Below are 17,697 nucleotides of genomic sequence, written 5' to 3'. Positions count from 1 at the left end.
GTGTTCCAATGTAAGCTAACCCACAGCTAGAGCTCCTACTGAGTTTCTAAAGATCAGAAGGGGTCAACTTAAGCACCTATAGAATCTCCATGGAGTCTGTTGATAATGTACTATTCACAAAAATCATTACATTTAGAAAGTGAGATCTTCTAAGATCTATAGCTCAAAGCACTCGTTTGTTTCTCAGGCACATTTCAAGTAACCTTCCTGTGCAAAACAGGTAGGCCATAAGGAAAAATACATTTAAACGTATTAAAAAAACATTTTAATACGTTTTTCAAAACTCCACAAATACACAGTGAACAAAAACATTAGGGGATGCTGTATATCCCTTTTGCATTCTGGGGAAAACCAAGATTGAACTCCTGTTAGCCCGTTAGACTTACGTCATATCCGCTATTACGAATTCCACGCCGGGGTCGCTCCCGAGTAACCAGAAGGTCCATCTCTGTTTCTCCTGGACTTGGGCTGTTCAGAGACTGCCGGCTTCGGTAGACAGAGTTCTTCATCTGTTGCCTGAAGAAAATTCAACCACTGTTATGATGCAGCAAATGCCCTGACAGATGGAATTCTCCACTCATCCAAACAACAGGGAACCACGGGGAACCAATGGCGGTTTGGATTTGCCTTGCAATGCTCAGAATTGATGGTATTTGTCACTAAGCTGTTAGGCGGTCAGAGAAAGAATGGAATCACTGTCACTGTATCACTGTCATCCCGTTGCTCATCGATTTGCTCGAGCGGGCACCAGTAACGTCTCCATTGTGAGGCTTGTTGTTACTCTTTTTTTGCATATTGAATATGCCACGGGTAGCTTGCCAGGCTTTGCCGTGCTTGCCAGGTTCTCCAAGAGGGACGGAGGAATCAAACCTGGGTCGACTGCGTGCAAAGCAAATGCCCTACCCATTGTGCTATCACTCCAGCAATATATATAAAATATAAAAATTATTTTATATATAAAATCACTGTCACTGTCACTGTTATGCCGTTGCTCATCGATTTGCTTGAGCGGGCAGCAGTAACATCTCCATTGTGAGACTTGTTGTTACTGTCTTTGGCATATCGAATACTCCACGGGTAGCTTGCCAGGCTCTGCTGTGCAGGTGGGAAACTCTCGATAGCTTGCAGGACTCTCCGAGAGAGGCAGAGGAATCGAACCCGGGTCAGCTGCGTGCAAGGCAAATGCCCTACCGCTGTGCTATCGCTCCAGCCCTAAAAAAAAAAAAATTCCCCAGATACTACAACCGTTTTTTTGAACTGTAAATGTTCTTTCATATGGGAATGAAGTAAAAACAATCAATTATAGCACTGCAACCTCATCTAAAAATCTGCTGATGACAGAGCCAGGGACTCCCTTGATCCTGTAGGACAATGAAAGAACAGTCTTGCTTTTGTTGACTGTTGACTCAGCAACCTCCTGCTCTTCTGAATATTTCTGATTTCTCACAGAGGTTACCATGATTCCTTAGTAAACCCTGTGGTTTTATGGGATGCATAAGAGTGCAACTATCAATAGATGTTCTTTTCACCTTCCTAAGAGTGGGTTCCCTTCTGAGGTATGAAACCATAAACTGAGAGGCAAACTGGGCTGTTTTACCCTTCATCTGTCTATCCATCTTTCATCTGTCCATCAATCCATCTCTTGTCTATTCCTCCAATATTTACTGAGTGGCTACGATTTGCCAGACACTGTGGAGGATGATGAGTCCCCACAGTGAGCCAGACAAATATGACCCTGCTCTCTGAGGGACAGAGACAATTAATGTGACAATTTCAGAGAGTGCTAAGTGCTCTTAAGAAAAACCAGGTATGACCAGTATTACTGGGATGGGGAGAGTTCAGAGAGGATGGTCTGGGAAGAAGGTTGTGGAGAGGGGCTGGAGTGATAGCACAGCGGGTAGGGCGTTTGCCTTGCATGTGGCTGACCCAGGTTCGACTCCAAGCATCCCATATGGTCCCCTGAGCACCGCCAGGAGTAATTCCTGAGTGCAGAGCCAGGAATAACCCCTGTGCATGCCGGGTGTGACCCAAAAAGCAAAAAAAAGAAAAAAAACCAAAAACAAAAAACAAAAACAAAAGAAGGTTGTGGAGAGAGGTGTGCACTTCAGCTGAGACCTAAATAAGTTACACCCATGTAATCAGGGACTGACAACCTCAGAGGCTCCACTCTTTGACCCTGGAAATGCAGACACCTTGTCTTATTCCACATATTCCACTTACCATGAGAGGACTGTTTTTTGAGAAAGAGAAAAGAAACAAAAAGAAACAGCAAGATAGTGAGAACTATTGCTTTGCTTTTCTTCTTCCTCAACAGACCCAGAAGGGACAGGTGACTCTTGTATGATTCTGCAGAGTGATGCAGGTGGGATAAAAGCCATGGCTATTTCCCTCCCATACAACAATAAATACTCTCTGTGAGTAACATGCATTTTAGATTTGTACAGTGAACCACCTCTTGCTTCCACTTCAAGATCTTATCTATTCAAGAGTTAGAGGTAAAGAGGCTGCACTCTTTATTTTCAGGACCAAGAAGAAAACCAGAAACCTGGCAGGCACACACACCTCTTCACAATCACAAACCCAGTTATGACAGTCACAGATTGTTAGTTTAGAATAGACATTGTAACTCCCAGGCAAAACGCTTCCCCTGCAATTTGCCTCACAGACACTATTAGACCTTCTCCCTCACTATGAGGTGTTTACACATTTGAAGATTATCTGTGGTCTCTTTTCACTTGGTATTCTTGAAACTCATCTTTCTGTGAGAGTACTGTGATGCTTTGGGGGAGCACCTTCTTCCAGGGGAAGGCATGAGGCTCAGATTGGACAATGGTGGCATCGCATCCTCACAGTGAGTGGCCTGAGCGGGGCACCCATCTTCTCCCTGTGAGCCTGAAAACCTGTGCTTTTGGCAGAGCAACCTGGAAAAAAGCTTTCTCTTTGGTATGGAGGTTTCTAAACCGGAAATTTCTGGCAGCCAGTTTGCCACTGTGAACCAGTCTGAAAATGAGTTAGAAGAGTGAGGAGAGAACAAGGTAAGTGTGGGAGACACTGTAGGGTGGCTCCAATCTAACCATGCCTGAAGTCTGACCTTTCCACAACGTTCGGCGATAAATGTCTTGTATTTAACCACTTTGTACCCAGTGTGCAACCGAGAGCATACTGACTACTAGGTGCTTAAACTTCATGTTCCAACCCCTGTGCTGTAGTTCTCTGCATTTAGAACTTCCTGTGGCAATGGAATAAAACTCTGAGACAGAATCTGCTCTGATGGACTCACACTTGAGGAAAGACCCTAAAGAACTCTTTTCCTTGACCTAATTTGAAGCCATTTTTGGAGGAAAAAAAAAAGTAGACTTTACAACTGTCCTGAGATTGCCAATTAGCCCATTTAGAAACGAGTTGCTAATAAGGGTGGTGGAGAAGTAAATACTGGGATTAGAAACTTTTAAATTAGTTATTTTGGAGGTATTAAAAGTACAACAATGACACTACTGTTTCTGCCCTTTCAAGAACCATCAATGAGTGCATAGATACTGGAGTATTAAGTAATTTCCATGTCTATCAAAAACCAACTTCAATGATGATACACAGCTTAAAGTCTTCAGTTTAACAAAGATCTCAACTGGCCAGACCACCCATATCTGGTGTATGAGTCCCTATTTAGAAATAAATTGGACCCTGGTTGACAAATTATAATCAGGGGCTAATGACAGGGCTATATTCTGAGAAATTTGTGTGAGCTGATTTCATCAATGTGTGCCTGTCATAAATGTAATGACACTATCCTAGATGGGATAGACTAGTGTTTGCCAATCAGGAGCCAGGAGGTCCTGTGGGGCCTAGAATATTCCAAGAGGTCAAGGGTAAAAATTGCACAAATGGAGACCAAGACTAGGGGACTAACCAGTTGGACAGGAAGCTACAGGAAGGAAACAAGATCAGAAGTGGACCATGGTTAGAATAAGGCTGAGAAATGCTGGTATGGACTACACACACCACGGCTCTGCAATTGAGTCTTTTGGGACCATCATCACATATGTGGGATGTTGCCGGCAGAAGTGTTCAGTGGATAAGAGCCTTTACGGTGGTTAAGAAGAACCCCATACAGCAGAGCCTGGCAAGCTACCCGTGGTATATTCAATACACCAAAAACAGTAACAACAAGTCTCACAATGGAGATGTTACTGGTGCCTGCTTGAGCAAATCAATGAACAACGGAGTGATAGTGATACAGTGACGAACAAGAAAGAATGGGTAAGGCAGGGTAAGTACCGCCTCAGTTAAATAAAGCACATGGTATCTCTGGGTACATGATAGCACCAAAATGGGTATAGTTTGACTTTGGAAAGAAAAAACAGGCTGTGAAGAGTCTTTTAAAAAAGATTTTGGAATGAGTCAGCATTTAGAATCTAAACTCAGCCCTTGATTTAATGAGTTTCAGGGTAAAATTCTGGTCCCAATACTATATCTGGAATGATTTCCTGCTGATGTGTACACAGTAGTGGCTAGGTCCTTAAGAGATGAACTTGAGGAGACAGAAACTGTGAACAGAGCTAACAGGGAGCTTTAGGCTTTGATAGCATGACCCACAGACAGCAGCCTCTGGAATCCATGGCCAGTACTATGACAGGAGTAACGCTACACATTTCCCTGTGGGGACCCCACCCTTTTGATCTCTGCTATTCCCTTGAAATCCCTGGCTCCTGCTGACCCATCTCCGTTCCCACCTCACCTGACCTGCACTTACTCTGTTTTCCCCCTTAAGTTTATTTTTTGTGCTTTTAATCATTACATCATATCTTCAATAGACATTACTTTGAGTTGCCTACACACAGGGCCTCCCAGAGCCTCAAAAACCCTGGCTGAATTTTGGCTAATGAGTCAGTTTACACCTTAGTTTGGTCATTCTCCATATATATATGTATATATATATATATATATATATAAACAAAACTGGAAACCTGTATCTATTTCTCAAATTATTTCCAGACTAAATTGCTCTCATTTGAACTATGATCTTTGATTCACTGTTTGAGTATGGTAAGAAGCCTAACAAAAACAAATCCCCTGGCCCAGTCATGAAAAGGCTGCTAAAGTAAAAATCCCCAAAGTGCAAAACAAAAATAAGAGCCCTTCCCCCAACACCAGCCTCCTTATAAATGCATCCCATTTTAGGGGCTGGAGAGAAAGCTCAGGAGTCAAGGCATTTACTTTTCATGCAGCTGACCTGTTTGATTCTTGGCATTACATATGTTCCCCTGAGCCCTTTAGGAGTGACCCCTGAGCTGAGAGCCAGGAGTAGCCCCTGAGCACTACCAGATATGACCCAAACACCCTCCTCTTTAAAAATCCATCCCTTTTTTCTCTTCTACAGTGACACCCACGATGACCCCTGTCACCACTCAAGTTTGGGTCAATGGCTCACCATACCCAACAAACCTAGTTAGAAGCAGAGTAAACTCAGCTCTGATTTAGAATCTCCTTTCCGTTACTGAAAATAATTCTCTCAATTTCATTCATAACATTTAGCTCCACTGCCCATCTTGGCTTTATAGTTTCCATCCAACTCTGTTACTTGGCTTACTTGGCTATTTTTCTTTTAATAAATACCCACTTGGGCCAGGGACTAACCTGTCCCCACAGTCTACAGACAGTGCATCCTCCCAGACAATGGGGCGTGCAGAGGTCAAGGGACTGTCACCAAGGAGAATGTGTATTTGAAAGAGAAGTCTCAACTTGTGGAAATGAAATACTTCAGGTGAAAAAGTGTGGGAAAAGAAAGATAAGCATGTTCAACTTTTCTAATCCAAAGTCAGATGCCTTATCCGTTAGGCCACGCGGTCTATCAAACTTTTCTAGCTTTTCTCCTTCACCCGGTTGGTTGGATCACATTCTGCTTAGTTTGCAATAAAACTGGGAAGAATGCCAGTTCCAATCACTGGCCTGACCTAGGTACCCTCAACTTATTTGTTTATATATTTATTTATTTGGGGGCCATAACCCGACAATACTCAGGATTTATTCCTGGTGGTGCTTGGGGGACCATATGCTGTATCAAGGATTGAACCAGGATCAGCTATATGCAAGTTAAGTATCTTACCTCCTATATATACTATAGCTCCCACCCCTCTTAGACAGTTATGCAAAATTTCATACTTCCAAACCCATCATATAGGGCTGGAGTTCAGAGGGTAGGGCACTTGCCTTGCACACAGTTGATCCAGGTTTGGTCCCCTGAGCACCTCCAGGACTAACCCTGTGGCCCCCAAACCAAACCAAACCAAACCAAACCAAACCAAACCAAACCAAACCAAACCAAACCAAACCAAACCAATTGTTGCCCTTCTTTCCCATCAGACCTTAAATTCCATAAGTGCAGTGACTCAATTATGCTGTCCCCCATAAATTATTGAATGAGTTGCACAAATGAATAAATAAGGAAAAGCAGACACCATTGTAATATTTGGCATCTTACCTTGTGCTTCACACACCGGATCTGACCATAAGTGCCACATAAATGAGCACACATATGAATTAAAGAGCTGAATTTAGCATGGAGCAGAGCTCTGGGCAGTGATGTGGTGCTGATTTACTGAAGCTGAATGAAAACGTGAAGCATGCAATTTGCTTTTCTCATGCATGAGAACCATGAAACTCATTGAAAAAGACAATGTCCTATGATCTGGAAGTCATCTAACCAGGTAGGTAATAATATCTTCTCCCAGCTCGGATACCACTACCAGTCTGAAAATATCATTAAGTTGAAGGACAGTTATGGTTGTTTGCCCAAGTAGACTTTGTTTTTTTTAAAGGGTCTGATCTTATTCTCTTGCAGATTCATGATAGAATAACTACCGGCACAGACCATATGGTCCCTGCAGGAGGAGAGTCCCGAGGGAGCAGATCAAGGGACCAGCAAGGCATTGCCTGCACACCCTCTACCCACCCTTCCTGCCACCCTGTTTCAGTGACCTGCAGCGAATCCCCGGGATCCCACACCTGTTTTTAGCCTCCGTGAATGGGGCACACAGCTCTGCGTCTGGATCCATAACGTGCTCCACGTCTTTGGGGGCTTTCTCGTACATCTTTTTTCGCTCCGTCTGTGCTTTGTTGGCCTCCACTGGGGGGAAGTCGTAATAGCCCTTCCTCTTGGCTTTCAGACGCAGCTTGTTCCGATAGTGCTCGATGTCCGACTTCTGCTTCAGGGCTTTGTTCACCTGGGGGGAGAGAGAACCAGTATCAGGCCCACTCAGACAACCATGATTCCTTGGAAGAGCTGTCCTGCCCTTCTACTCTGTTGTGCAGAGCCAGCAAGAGCTTCCTTGGGTCCTATTTCCAAACCACCATCAACTGTGTGGTATGGGCCTTGGATCCCCCACCTCGTCCCCCTCCCCACCCAAACTCTCTTTGTTTTCCTGGATGGAAGCCTCAGACTTTTTGGTGTCCCCACTTGAGTCCCAGTCCTGAGGACCCTGCAGGCCTCCCCTAGGTGTTTAGCTGGTCCCTGGCTGGATAAGACAGCAGTGCCCAGAGAGGATGCGGATGAAGGGGAACAGAAGGAGGAGCAGACGCCCTGCTCCCAAGGTCTCTGCATGCTATCACTTACTGATAAGAGCTGATGCTTGTTCATCTCCATCTTTCTCTTTTTAAAAAAATGATTGTAACTTCTTCATTTACGTAAGTTAAAGCCACAGGGCAACCAATCATCACAAATTGACTCTTATTGATTTATTGTCTAGTAATTCTACTCCCCATGCCTCTGAGTTTTGTTGGAGCAAGCAATGTGAAGTAAATTTGTTGTGTGTCTGCCAAGGGGTGGGAGGGAACCTGAGGACACTGGTGGAAGGAAGGTCATGCTGGTGGTAGGACTGATATTGGAACACTGTATGTCTGAAACAACTTTATTATGAACATCCCTGCAAACCACGGAGCAGTTTAATAAAAATAAATTTGAAGAAAAAAGAAAAGCCTGGGGATAGCACAGTGGGTAAGGCATTGATCTTGCATGCAACTGACCCAGGCTCGATCCCCGGCGCCACTATGGTCACCTGAACCCTGTCAAGAGTGACCCTCAAGTGAAATGAGTCAGAGGGAAAGGGACAGGCACAGAATGATTGCACTCATTTGTGGGCCATAAAGAAATGTAATAGGAGAATAATGTCCAAGAACAATAGCAATGAAGGTGGGAGAACTGAGTAGAGAAAAGCCTTGAGCATCGTAGGATTCTGACCAATCAGAACCATGAATCTGGCTTCATTGGACACACTGTTTGTAATGTTTTAGACCAGGGTCTCTAAATGCTTCTTTCTTTTTAAAAATTTATGGATCATCATAAATTACAAAGTTACGAAATTGTTCATGGTTAAGTACAATGTTTGAGTTCCAATCACTTCATCAGTGTCCCTTTCCTTCTACCAATGTCCCCAGTTTCCCTCCCTGTCCCCAGCCTCTATGGCAGGGACTTTTCCACTTCTTCCTTTTAGACACTGTGGTTTGCAGTACTGTTACTGGAAGGGTATCATGCATACCACTTTACCTCCTTTCAGCACCAAGTCCTTGTCCAAAGTGACCAGCTTCCCTATCACTGTCATAGTGGTCCCTTCCCTGTCCTTATCCCCTTACCCCACTGTGGTAAGTTTCCTACTAAGGACCAGTTCTTCTACCTTCATTTTTATTTATCTTGGGCATTATTCTCCTACTATGTTTCTTTATATCTCACAAATGAGTGCAATCATTCTGTGTCCATCTCTCTCCCTCTGACACATTTCACTAGGTATGATACTCTCCAGACCCATCCAGGTATCAGCAAATTTCATGACTTCATCTTTTCTAATGGCTGTGTAGTATTCCATTTTGTCTATGTCCCATAGCTTTCTTAACCTTTTTCTGACTGAGACCCCGTCTGACCTTGTTTCTTTTCTGTGGTCCCCCATTCTACCTTTGGGCTCCTAGTTTATGCCATGGTCCCCCACTAATATGATTTTTCACTATTACCTCCTTGGAATACCCTGGGAGTCCACTGGGGGCCACATAGCCTTCAGTTAAGACACTTTGCTATAAATTAAGCTCTTTTTCTTCTTACAGCTTCTCTGAATGATTAACTTGAAATCTGTTAGAAGGTCAAGATTTCGATATCAAGGCAAGGCACTTGTGATAAGAGCCTTGATTTTGGGTTCCCTTTTCTCCGAGTGTCACAGGTGATTATGGGTTTAGGATTCCCATCTAAGACAAACTCACTTCCAAGGAACACTGGTCAGTATATCCTTTTTAAACCAATTCAAGCAGTCTCATTCAGCTCCAACTCTTTCCTTGGGGGTGAGATGAAGGTTGGATAACCCTGGCAGTGCTCAGGAATTACTCCTGGCCCTGTGCTCAGGGATCACTCCTGGCAGGGTTCAGATGACCATTTGTGGTGATGGAGATCAAACAAAGGCCAGCCATATGCAAGCATCTTAAGCCCTGTACTGTCTCTCAGGCATCACTGCCTCCGATTGTTTTTTGGGTTGTTTTGTTTTTAGGACACACTCAGAAGTGCTCAGGGCTCACTCCTAGCTCTGCATTCAGGGATCACTCCTGGTGGACTCAGGAGACCATTGTGATGCCAAGGAACAAACCTCGGTTGGCTACATGCAAGGCAAGCTCCCTACCCATTATACTATTTCTCTGGCTCCCATCTCCAACTCCTAATGAAATGTTCAACAGAGTCAACTTGGGTAAACATTTCTGCAATTTTGGGGAGGATCATTCTGTTGCTTTTAGTCATTCACCTCTTAATGATGGAACAACATAAAGCACTGGCAAAGGAACCAGACCAATTGTCTGGTGGAATTTATTTGTTTATTGGTTCTGAGTCTTGGAACTCTGAAGTCTTACACATTCCGGGCACATCCTCCACCTCTGTGCCACATCCTGATCCTCCAGACTAACATCTGCCTGGGATTTAAGTCCTGCTTGGCTTTTCTGAGCTGAGTGACCTTAGGCACATCATTTGAATTTTCTGTGCCTCAGTTCCTCTCAGATTGAGGGAGATGAAAAGAAAAATGAACGCATTACACTGTGTAATGACATTTTAGTCAATAACAAATCCTACACTAACTTGTTTGTTGTCACCATATACAGCTTTCGTGTGTATAATTGCACTGCATGATCTTTGCCCAGTGGTGAATTTGTCTCTGGATATATTTCTCAGAACATAGCTCCATTATTTTTTTATTTTTATTTTTTTTGCTTTTTGGGTCTCACCTGGCGATGCACAGCGGTTAATCCTGGCTCATGCACTCAGGAATTACTCCTGGTGGTGCTCGGGGGACCATATGGGATGCTGGGAATTGAACCTGGGTCGGCCACGTGCAAGGCAAACGCCTTACCTGCTGTGCTATCGCTCCAGCCCCCATAGCTCCATTATTAAGGCAGTCCTGGCTGTGCTATCTACCTCAAGGACTGTTGTTAGGGTTGCATGAGATCGCATGCACTCCTGGTGTGCTTACAACACAGCTGGACACAAACTGACAGTGAAATATTAGTGTTTAGTGTGAGCTGTGTAGGGTTAATTTATATTTAAAACTAAGGGAGAAAGAAGTTGACTCAGAGGAGAGGCAGGGAAATGAACAGCGCAGGAGCTTAATGCACTGAGATGGAAGCACTTGGGTAGGGCTTGAACTGAGCAGCATGAGAGCCCTAGTGGGGGGAAGGAGAAGGCATCAGTAGGAGTGGGGTGGGGAACAGGTTGGTTCTGCAGAATTTTGTCTTGGAATGTCCTTGCACCTTCTTCATGCCCAAGAGAATTACTCTGCATTCCCTTGAGTTTTGCTTTAATTTTGGGAAATGGTGGAGCAGGGGCACAACCAGGTACTCAGGGGGAAATCGTTGGCTCTATGCTCAAGAGTAAACTCCTGGTTATAATCAGAGGATCATATGTGGTGCTGGGTATCAAACCTGGGTCAACTGCAATAAGAAAGCACCTTAAACCCTGTACAAGTTCTCCAGCCCTCGTTTTTGTTTTGAGAGGAAGGAAAGGAAGAAAGATGCATCAGCTTTGAGAAGCAGGTTATCCCAACGCACACCAAAGCCTTGGGTTTCCTGAAGATGGGGTTCAAGATCAGCTCTATCTGATTGAAAAAGCTTTGGTAAGACAGTGATGTATGATGGAAGTCAGGTCAAAGATCTACGCAGCGAGCAGGCATTGTGAGTCTGAAAACCTAGACCCCATCCTCTCAAATACCCAAATTCCCAGAGTTCTGGTTCAATAAGCAAGTAGCAAAGCTGTTCATTAGGTAACGTGTTCTGGCCATGAATCCACACAGTGGTGAGATATAAACCAGCTCTAACTGGTTCAGTAGCACCAGGTTGCTCCTTATCTTTATTTTTACTGCATTTGAGGAAACAGAAACTGGAGGACATGTATTTTCTAACATTTGCCAAGATTTCCCCAACCTGGGCACTAATGATATTTTTAGGCTGGCAGCATTTCACAAGTCTTACTTGTTCTCTCTGGAAAAAAGCAGTACAGAGAAGTTAGCATGGTATCCTCTAAGCCAGGAGTCCATGCCTGCAATTTTCCCCAAAGCAACATTCCAAGAGAGATTCCAAGTTGAGAGCTGTTAGCATCACCAATAATCAGATATATCAGTATCAAATACTTCCTAAATGCCAATGCTCATGAATGGGCATTGCACTCCTGTGGTTATGCCCAAAGTGTATAACCTCAATTCCATCCTGAGAAAACATCAGACAAGCCCAAAATGAAGGACTTTTGGCAGGATTAATGACTAATGTTCTTCTAGGGTAATGGTCATAAAGACAAAACATAGTTGCAAAGAGTGATTAAGGGACTGTCCCAGACAGGAACTGAAGGAGAGAATTTAATACAAAGCAGGGTTCTGGAATACACACAATAAAACATTAGCAGGAGATCCAGTGAAATGCAATTGTGATCTATAGATTATGTATATTATAGTTAATAACTATATAGATTATAGTTAATAGTATTGTATTCATAATAATTTCCTGGGTTTTACAATTACTCTACAGTGTGGTAGAATACAACATTAGAGGTGTCTAGGGAACTATATAGGAATGCTGTAGTACGACTGCAACTCTTTTGAAAGTCCAAACATGTTTAAAAATAACAGGTTTAAAAGTCACATGTGATGGGCTGGAGTGACAGTACAGTAGGTAGGGCACTTGCCATGCGTGCAGCTGACCTGGGTTTGATCCCTGGCATCCCTTAAGGTTCCTCAAGCACCACCAGGAGTTAATTCTTAAGCCCAGAGTCAGGAGTTGACCCTGAGAACTGCTAAGGGTGGCCCCAATGCCCCCCCTTTAAAAATAGGACCATGTAAAATTTTTCATTGTATTATTTATAATAATCAAAAACAGGGGTTGGGAAGACAGTACAGAAAGGTGCTTTCCTTGCACACAGCTGACCCTGGTTAGAAACCCTGGCACACCTTCAGTCCTATGAGCACGGCCAGGATTACACCCTGAGTGCTGTGGAGGGTGACCCACCAGAAACACACACAAAGTCAAGTTCTAAACTAAAACAAACCAACAAAAACACCAGGAAAGTGTAAACAAAGGGAGATTAGCTTCCTAATCCACAGTACACCTATATAATCCGTGATAGGTGTACCAGAAAGACACAATGAATGTTTAAGATACAAGATGCAGAGTGGTCTATGTAGGGTGAGAATCTGAAGGACACATGAGTTCACCAAACTCTTGAAGAGAAGGTGAAAAAATGAAAACAGAGGCTATGTTAGGATAGTGAAATTATAGTGATTTTTCTCTCATTTTCTGAACTTTCTGTGTTGTTATGTTTTCTTTAAAGCAACCTTCTTTAAAAGGATGTCCTATAATTCATAAAGGGAAGATTTATGGCTTTAAAGTTATGCTGTTTTTTTTTTCACCGAAATAAGCTACCCTTAACAGAAGAAGGAAGAAAATTATAAGACAATCTGCTTCAAATACCACAAGAAAGCAAATTACAGAGAACAGTTCAGGGCTCTTTTCCAATCCAAATGCCAACCAGGGCCATTCCATGAACTACCAAAAATGGAACAAGGATTCATTTCTGGACAGGAAAAATGGCTCTTTGTTCTCTTTCTGTGACAATTTAATATCACTTCTTAAAGTTTTTTGTGCCTTTACAAGTGTATTTTCTATGGTTATTATTATTTGCTTATTACTTATTAGGGCTCACAACTTGTTTTCTTTCTTGAGACTTCCTGATCTCTGTGTTGATTACAACTGGCTTTCGAGGTCACCCTCCCCAATTAGTCTAGAGATTTTCCAGAACCTTCTGACACAAGCTTTCCCCCAGCAATTTATAGTTCTTTTTAAATAAAATGAACTACAAATTCAAAAGAATGAAACCATAAACATTTGATATGGTTTTTCAAGAAGGGAAGTGAGTTGCCGGCCAGACAGTCCAGCTTATGGCCCACCTGCCTTCACTTTGTTTATTCTATTTGGTTTTTGGGGTCACACCCAGCAATCTTCAGGGCTTACTCCTGGTTCTGCACTCAGGAATTACTCCTGGTGGTGCTCAGGGGACCATATGATTTGCCAGGAATTGAACTCGAGTTGGCAGCGTGCAAGGCAAATGCCCTACCTGCTGTACTACCGTTCCAACCTCTGCCTTCACTTTCCAAGCTTCTTTCTGTATCTCAAAAGATACAGCGACCAGAATACAAAGACAGTCTACAGAATGGGAAAAGATATTCACCCAATACCCATCAGATAAGGGGTTGATATCAAGGATTTACAAGGCACTGGTTAAACTCCACAAGAAGAAAACATACAACCCCATCAGAAAATGGGGTGATGAAATGAACAGAAACTTTCTCAAGGAAGAAATCCGAATGGATAAAAGACACATAAAAAATTCTCCTCATCACTAATCATCAGGGACATGCAGATCAAAACAACAATGAGATACCATCTCATACCACAGAGACTGGCCCACATCCAAAAGAACAAAAGTGACCGGTGTTGGCGTGGATGCGGGGAGAAAGGGACTCTCCTTCACCACTGGTGGGAATGCCAACTGGTTCAGCCCTTTTGGAAAACAGTATGGGCGCTTCTCAAAAAATTAGAAATTGAGCTCCCATTTGACCCAGCAATACCACTTCTGGGAATATATCCTGGAGATGCAAAAAAATATAGTAAAAGTGACATCTGCACCTATATGTTCATTGCAGCACTGTTCACAATAGCCAGAATCTGGAAAAAACCCAAGTGCCTGAGAACAGATGACTGGCTAAAGAAACTTTGGTACATCTACACAATGGAATACTATGCAGCTGTTAGAAAAAATGAAGTCATGAAATTTGCATATAGGTGGATCAACATGGAAAGTATCATGTTAACTGAAATGAGTCAGAAAGAGAGGGACAGACATAGAAAGACTGCACTCATTTGTGGAACATAAAGTAACAGAATGGGAGACTAATACCCAAGAATAGTAGAGATAAGTATCAAGAGGAATACTCCACAGCTTGGAAGCTGACCTCAGATGCTAGGTGAAGAAGCAGCTCTGATAGAGAAGGGATCACCAAGCAAAGGGTGCTAGGCGGGCCCACTAGGGATGGGAGATACGGGCTGAAAATAGACTATAGACCGAACAAGATGCCTACTTAATACCTCTGTAGCAACCCACAACACCCAAAAAGAGAGAGCAAGCAAATGGGAATGCCCTGCCACAGAGGCAGGATGGGGTGGAGGGGACAGGTTAGGGGTGGTGGGAGGGATGCTGGGACCATTGGTGGTGGAAAATGGGGACTGGTGGAGGGATGGGTACTCGATCATTGTATGACTGAAATGTAAGCATGAAAACCTGTAAGTCTGTAACTTTGTCTCACGGTGATTCACTAATACAATTTTAAAAAAATTGAAAAAAAAAGGAAAGTTTCCCAGAGTGCCTGCCTCTTAGTGGAAGAGCTATTGAGGAGCAACTGTGATATGTATGTGACAGTCTATGTGACAGGGTGATGTGCCTCGCAGAAAAAGGGAGTCAGAAGCTGAAACTAGCAGATTTAAAAAATCTGTCCTTATTAGAATCACATCACTAGGCTGGAATGAAAAGATCCTGACATGGCAGCTAGGCCAGGCAGGGAGCCCTAATCAAGAGAGGTGACTGGGACCTTATGGACCCCAAAGGTCTCTAGTTCGTGGGCTTGTGTGTCCTGTGACAGAGCTGTGCCCAAGGGAATACTCAGAGGCTGTGATTGGCATACATGTTACCAAATGATAGAGTTAAGGAGCACAAAATACAAGATTAAAGACCCCTTGTTCAAAAAACAATAATATAGAAGTTTCAGCTAGCAACAAGCAGCTCAGTAAATCCTCAGACAATGACTTTAATGACCCCATGGGGAGATATAACAATTTTCACAAGATTTCTTTTACTGAAGCATTTTTCAATAATACCATTAGCCATTTTGTTGTAACAAGCAATATAAAATATTTTGTACCTGGTAAGGGGGTAGGCTTGGGGAGGGGACTGGGGACAATGGCGAAGGAAAGGTCCTACTGGTCATGGGATTTGTGCTGGAACACTGAATACTCTAACCAACTGTATGATGAATAACTTTGTAAACCACGGTGTTTAAATCACTGTCACTGTCACTGTCATCCTATTGATCATCAATTTGCTTGAGCGGGCACCAGTAACGTCTCCATTGTAAGACTTGTTAATGTTTTTGGCATATCGAATACACCACTGGGAGCTTGCCAGGCGCTGCCGTGTGGGCGAGATACTCCTTGTTCATTGGTTGATTGATAATAAAACACTTCTAATTGTTTTATCTCATGTGAGTCTCCAAATAGCCCAACTTTGCCATGGAGATACAGGAGCATAGAGAAATGAACCTGAGATCATGGGGAAAGTAGAAGTTCTGGGAATCAAATCCTTATAGTGTGGCAGAGAGCCCAGACTTTTAATCGCAAAGCTATTTTTCTTTTGATAAGGAGAGGGAAGAAGCCTTGGACAGAAAGCAAGGGGACCTAAGCCTGACTGTGACAATTGTTTGCTGTATGCTCTGAGCAGGCCCTGTGAGACCTGTCAGGCTACTGTTTCTTTGTCTGAAAAATTAAAAGTTTAGAACAGAAAGTGATCTGTAAGGCCACAATCTTTTCAAAATTGATGAACTTCAGGGACCAGAGAGATAGTACAGCAGGGAAGGTGCCTGCCTTGCACACAGCTGACCTGGGTTCAATGATTGGCATCCCATATGATCCTCTGAGCACTTCCAGGAGTAATTCCTGAGTCTGGAGTAACCCCTGATCATTTCTGAATGTGGTACCAAAACCAAAAAAAATATTTAAAAATGAAAATTGATGAGCTTCAATTCCTCACATCTTTAGACCACTCAGTGTTAATAATGTCCAGAAAACCAGAGGAACTCCCAGTCAGGTCTGTGACAGACTTTTGCCCTGTGACCTGGATTGGGAGACTGACAAGTGAGTTTACATGCCCAGGTTTACAAGCGAGTTGATCTGTAGTGGGGAAACAAAACTTAAAGTACGAACAAATAAACAACATAGACACAGATCAACAGCAGAGAAAGTCATAGGTAGGGACTGGAGTGATAGCACAGCGGGTAGGGCGTTTGCCTTGCACGCGGCCGACCCGGGTTCGAATCCCAGCATCCCATATGGTCCCCTGAGCACTGCCAGGGGTAATTCCTGAGTGCATGAGCCAGGAATGACCCCTGTGCATTGCCGGGTGTGACCCAAAAAGAAAAAAAAAAAGAAAGTCATAGGTAAGTGTGTGTGCAGAAATGTGTAAAGAAAGTGTTCACTTGCAGGGGCCATATGCATGACCTCAAAGGCTCATAAATATAAATATGTTCAGCTCTCTCACCATTCTGTTGAGGACGATGGAGGAATAGCCAATTATTTTTACCTAACTGTTTTCTTAGTGTCCCCTAAGTTGCCTCTACCTGTCTACCATCCACCTCTACCATCCACCTACCCATTAATATCCATTAATCCATCCAACCTCCACTCACCCATCAGTTTTCTATTGTGAAATTATCATGCCCCAGTATATGTTACAAGTCCGTTCCAAACTCTTAGCATCATAATATTGTTGATATCCTCCTAGAACCAGGTAGAAGGATGTTTCAAGCTTTCTCTAAGGAGTAAAAAGTCATGTCAAAGCCTATACTTGGCTCACATCTCTGTATTCATGACAGTATCAGTTAAGGCTTTTCCATCTCCACCTCAACTGACATCCGACAATGAATAATTTATAAATGTTATCAAGGAAAGTAAAAGGTGTTTTGTGTGTGTGTGTGTCTATGAAAGAGAGGAAAGAAAAGGAGGAGGATGAGAAAGAGGAGGATGAAGAAGGAAGAAGAAGAAGAAAGATGAGGAGAAGCAGGAGGAGGAGGGAGAAGAAAGGAGAAGGAGGAAGGAAAATAATTATTTTTATATTCTCTTCATTTCTACATTTTTGAAGATGTCCCCATATGGATTTACTAATGAAGATATAAAATGCCCTGAAAACATCACCCAAACACCTGTTTTCAGATAACAATGACCTGATATATATATATATATATATATATATATATATATGTGTGTGTGTGTGTGTGTGTGTGTGTGTATGTGTGTGTGTGTGTATATATATATATATATATATATATATATATATATATATATGCTTTTTGGGTCACACCGAGTGATGCT

The 17,697-nt window shown here is 43.0% G+C and overlaps 1 protein-coding gene across 3 annotated transcripts in view; it reads right to left on the bottom strand.

The window, feature by feature from the left end:
- The window catches only part of KIAA1549L (KIAA1549 like), a 304,514-nt gene that overhangs the window by 42,761 nt on the left and 244,056 nt on the right, over positions 1 to 17,697 (bottom strand). For all 3 annotated transcript variants that reach the window (XM_055141336.1, XM_055141337.1, XM_055141338.1), the window contains exons 16-17: positions 7,003 to 7,220; positions 387 to 516 (exon numbers count right to left, since the gene is read on the bottom strand). In XM_055141336.1, coding sequence (XP_054997311.1) covers positions 387 to 516; positions 7,003 to 7,220 — 348 coding nt within the window. The remainder of the gene's footprint in view (positions 1 to 386; positions 517 to 7,002; positions 7,221 to 17,697) is intronic.

This window comes from Sorex araneus, chromosome 6 (genome assembly GCF_027595985.1).
Source record: "Sorex araneus isolate mSorAra2 chromosome 6, mSorAra2.pri, whole genome shotgun sequence".
Taxonomy (NCBI): domain Eukaryota; kingdom Metazoa; phylum Chordata; class Mammalia; order Eulipotyphla; family Soricidae; genus Sorex; species Sorex araneus.
The sequence above is the reverse complement of the archived record's forward strand: the minus strand, read 5'-3'. Positions and strand labels throughout refer to the sequence as shown.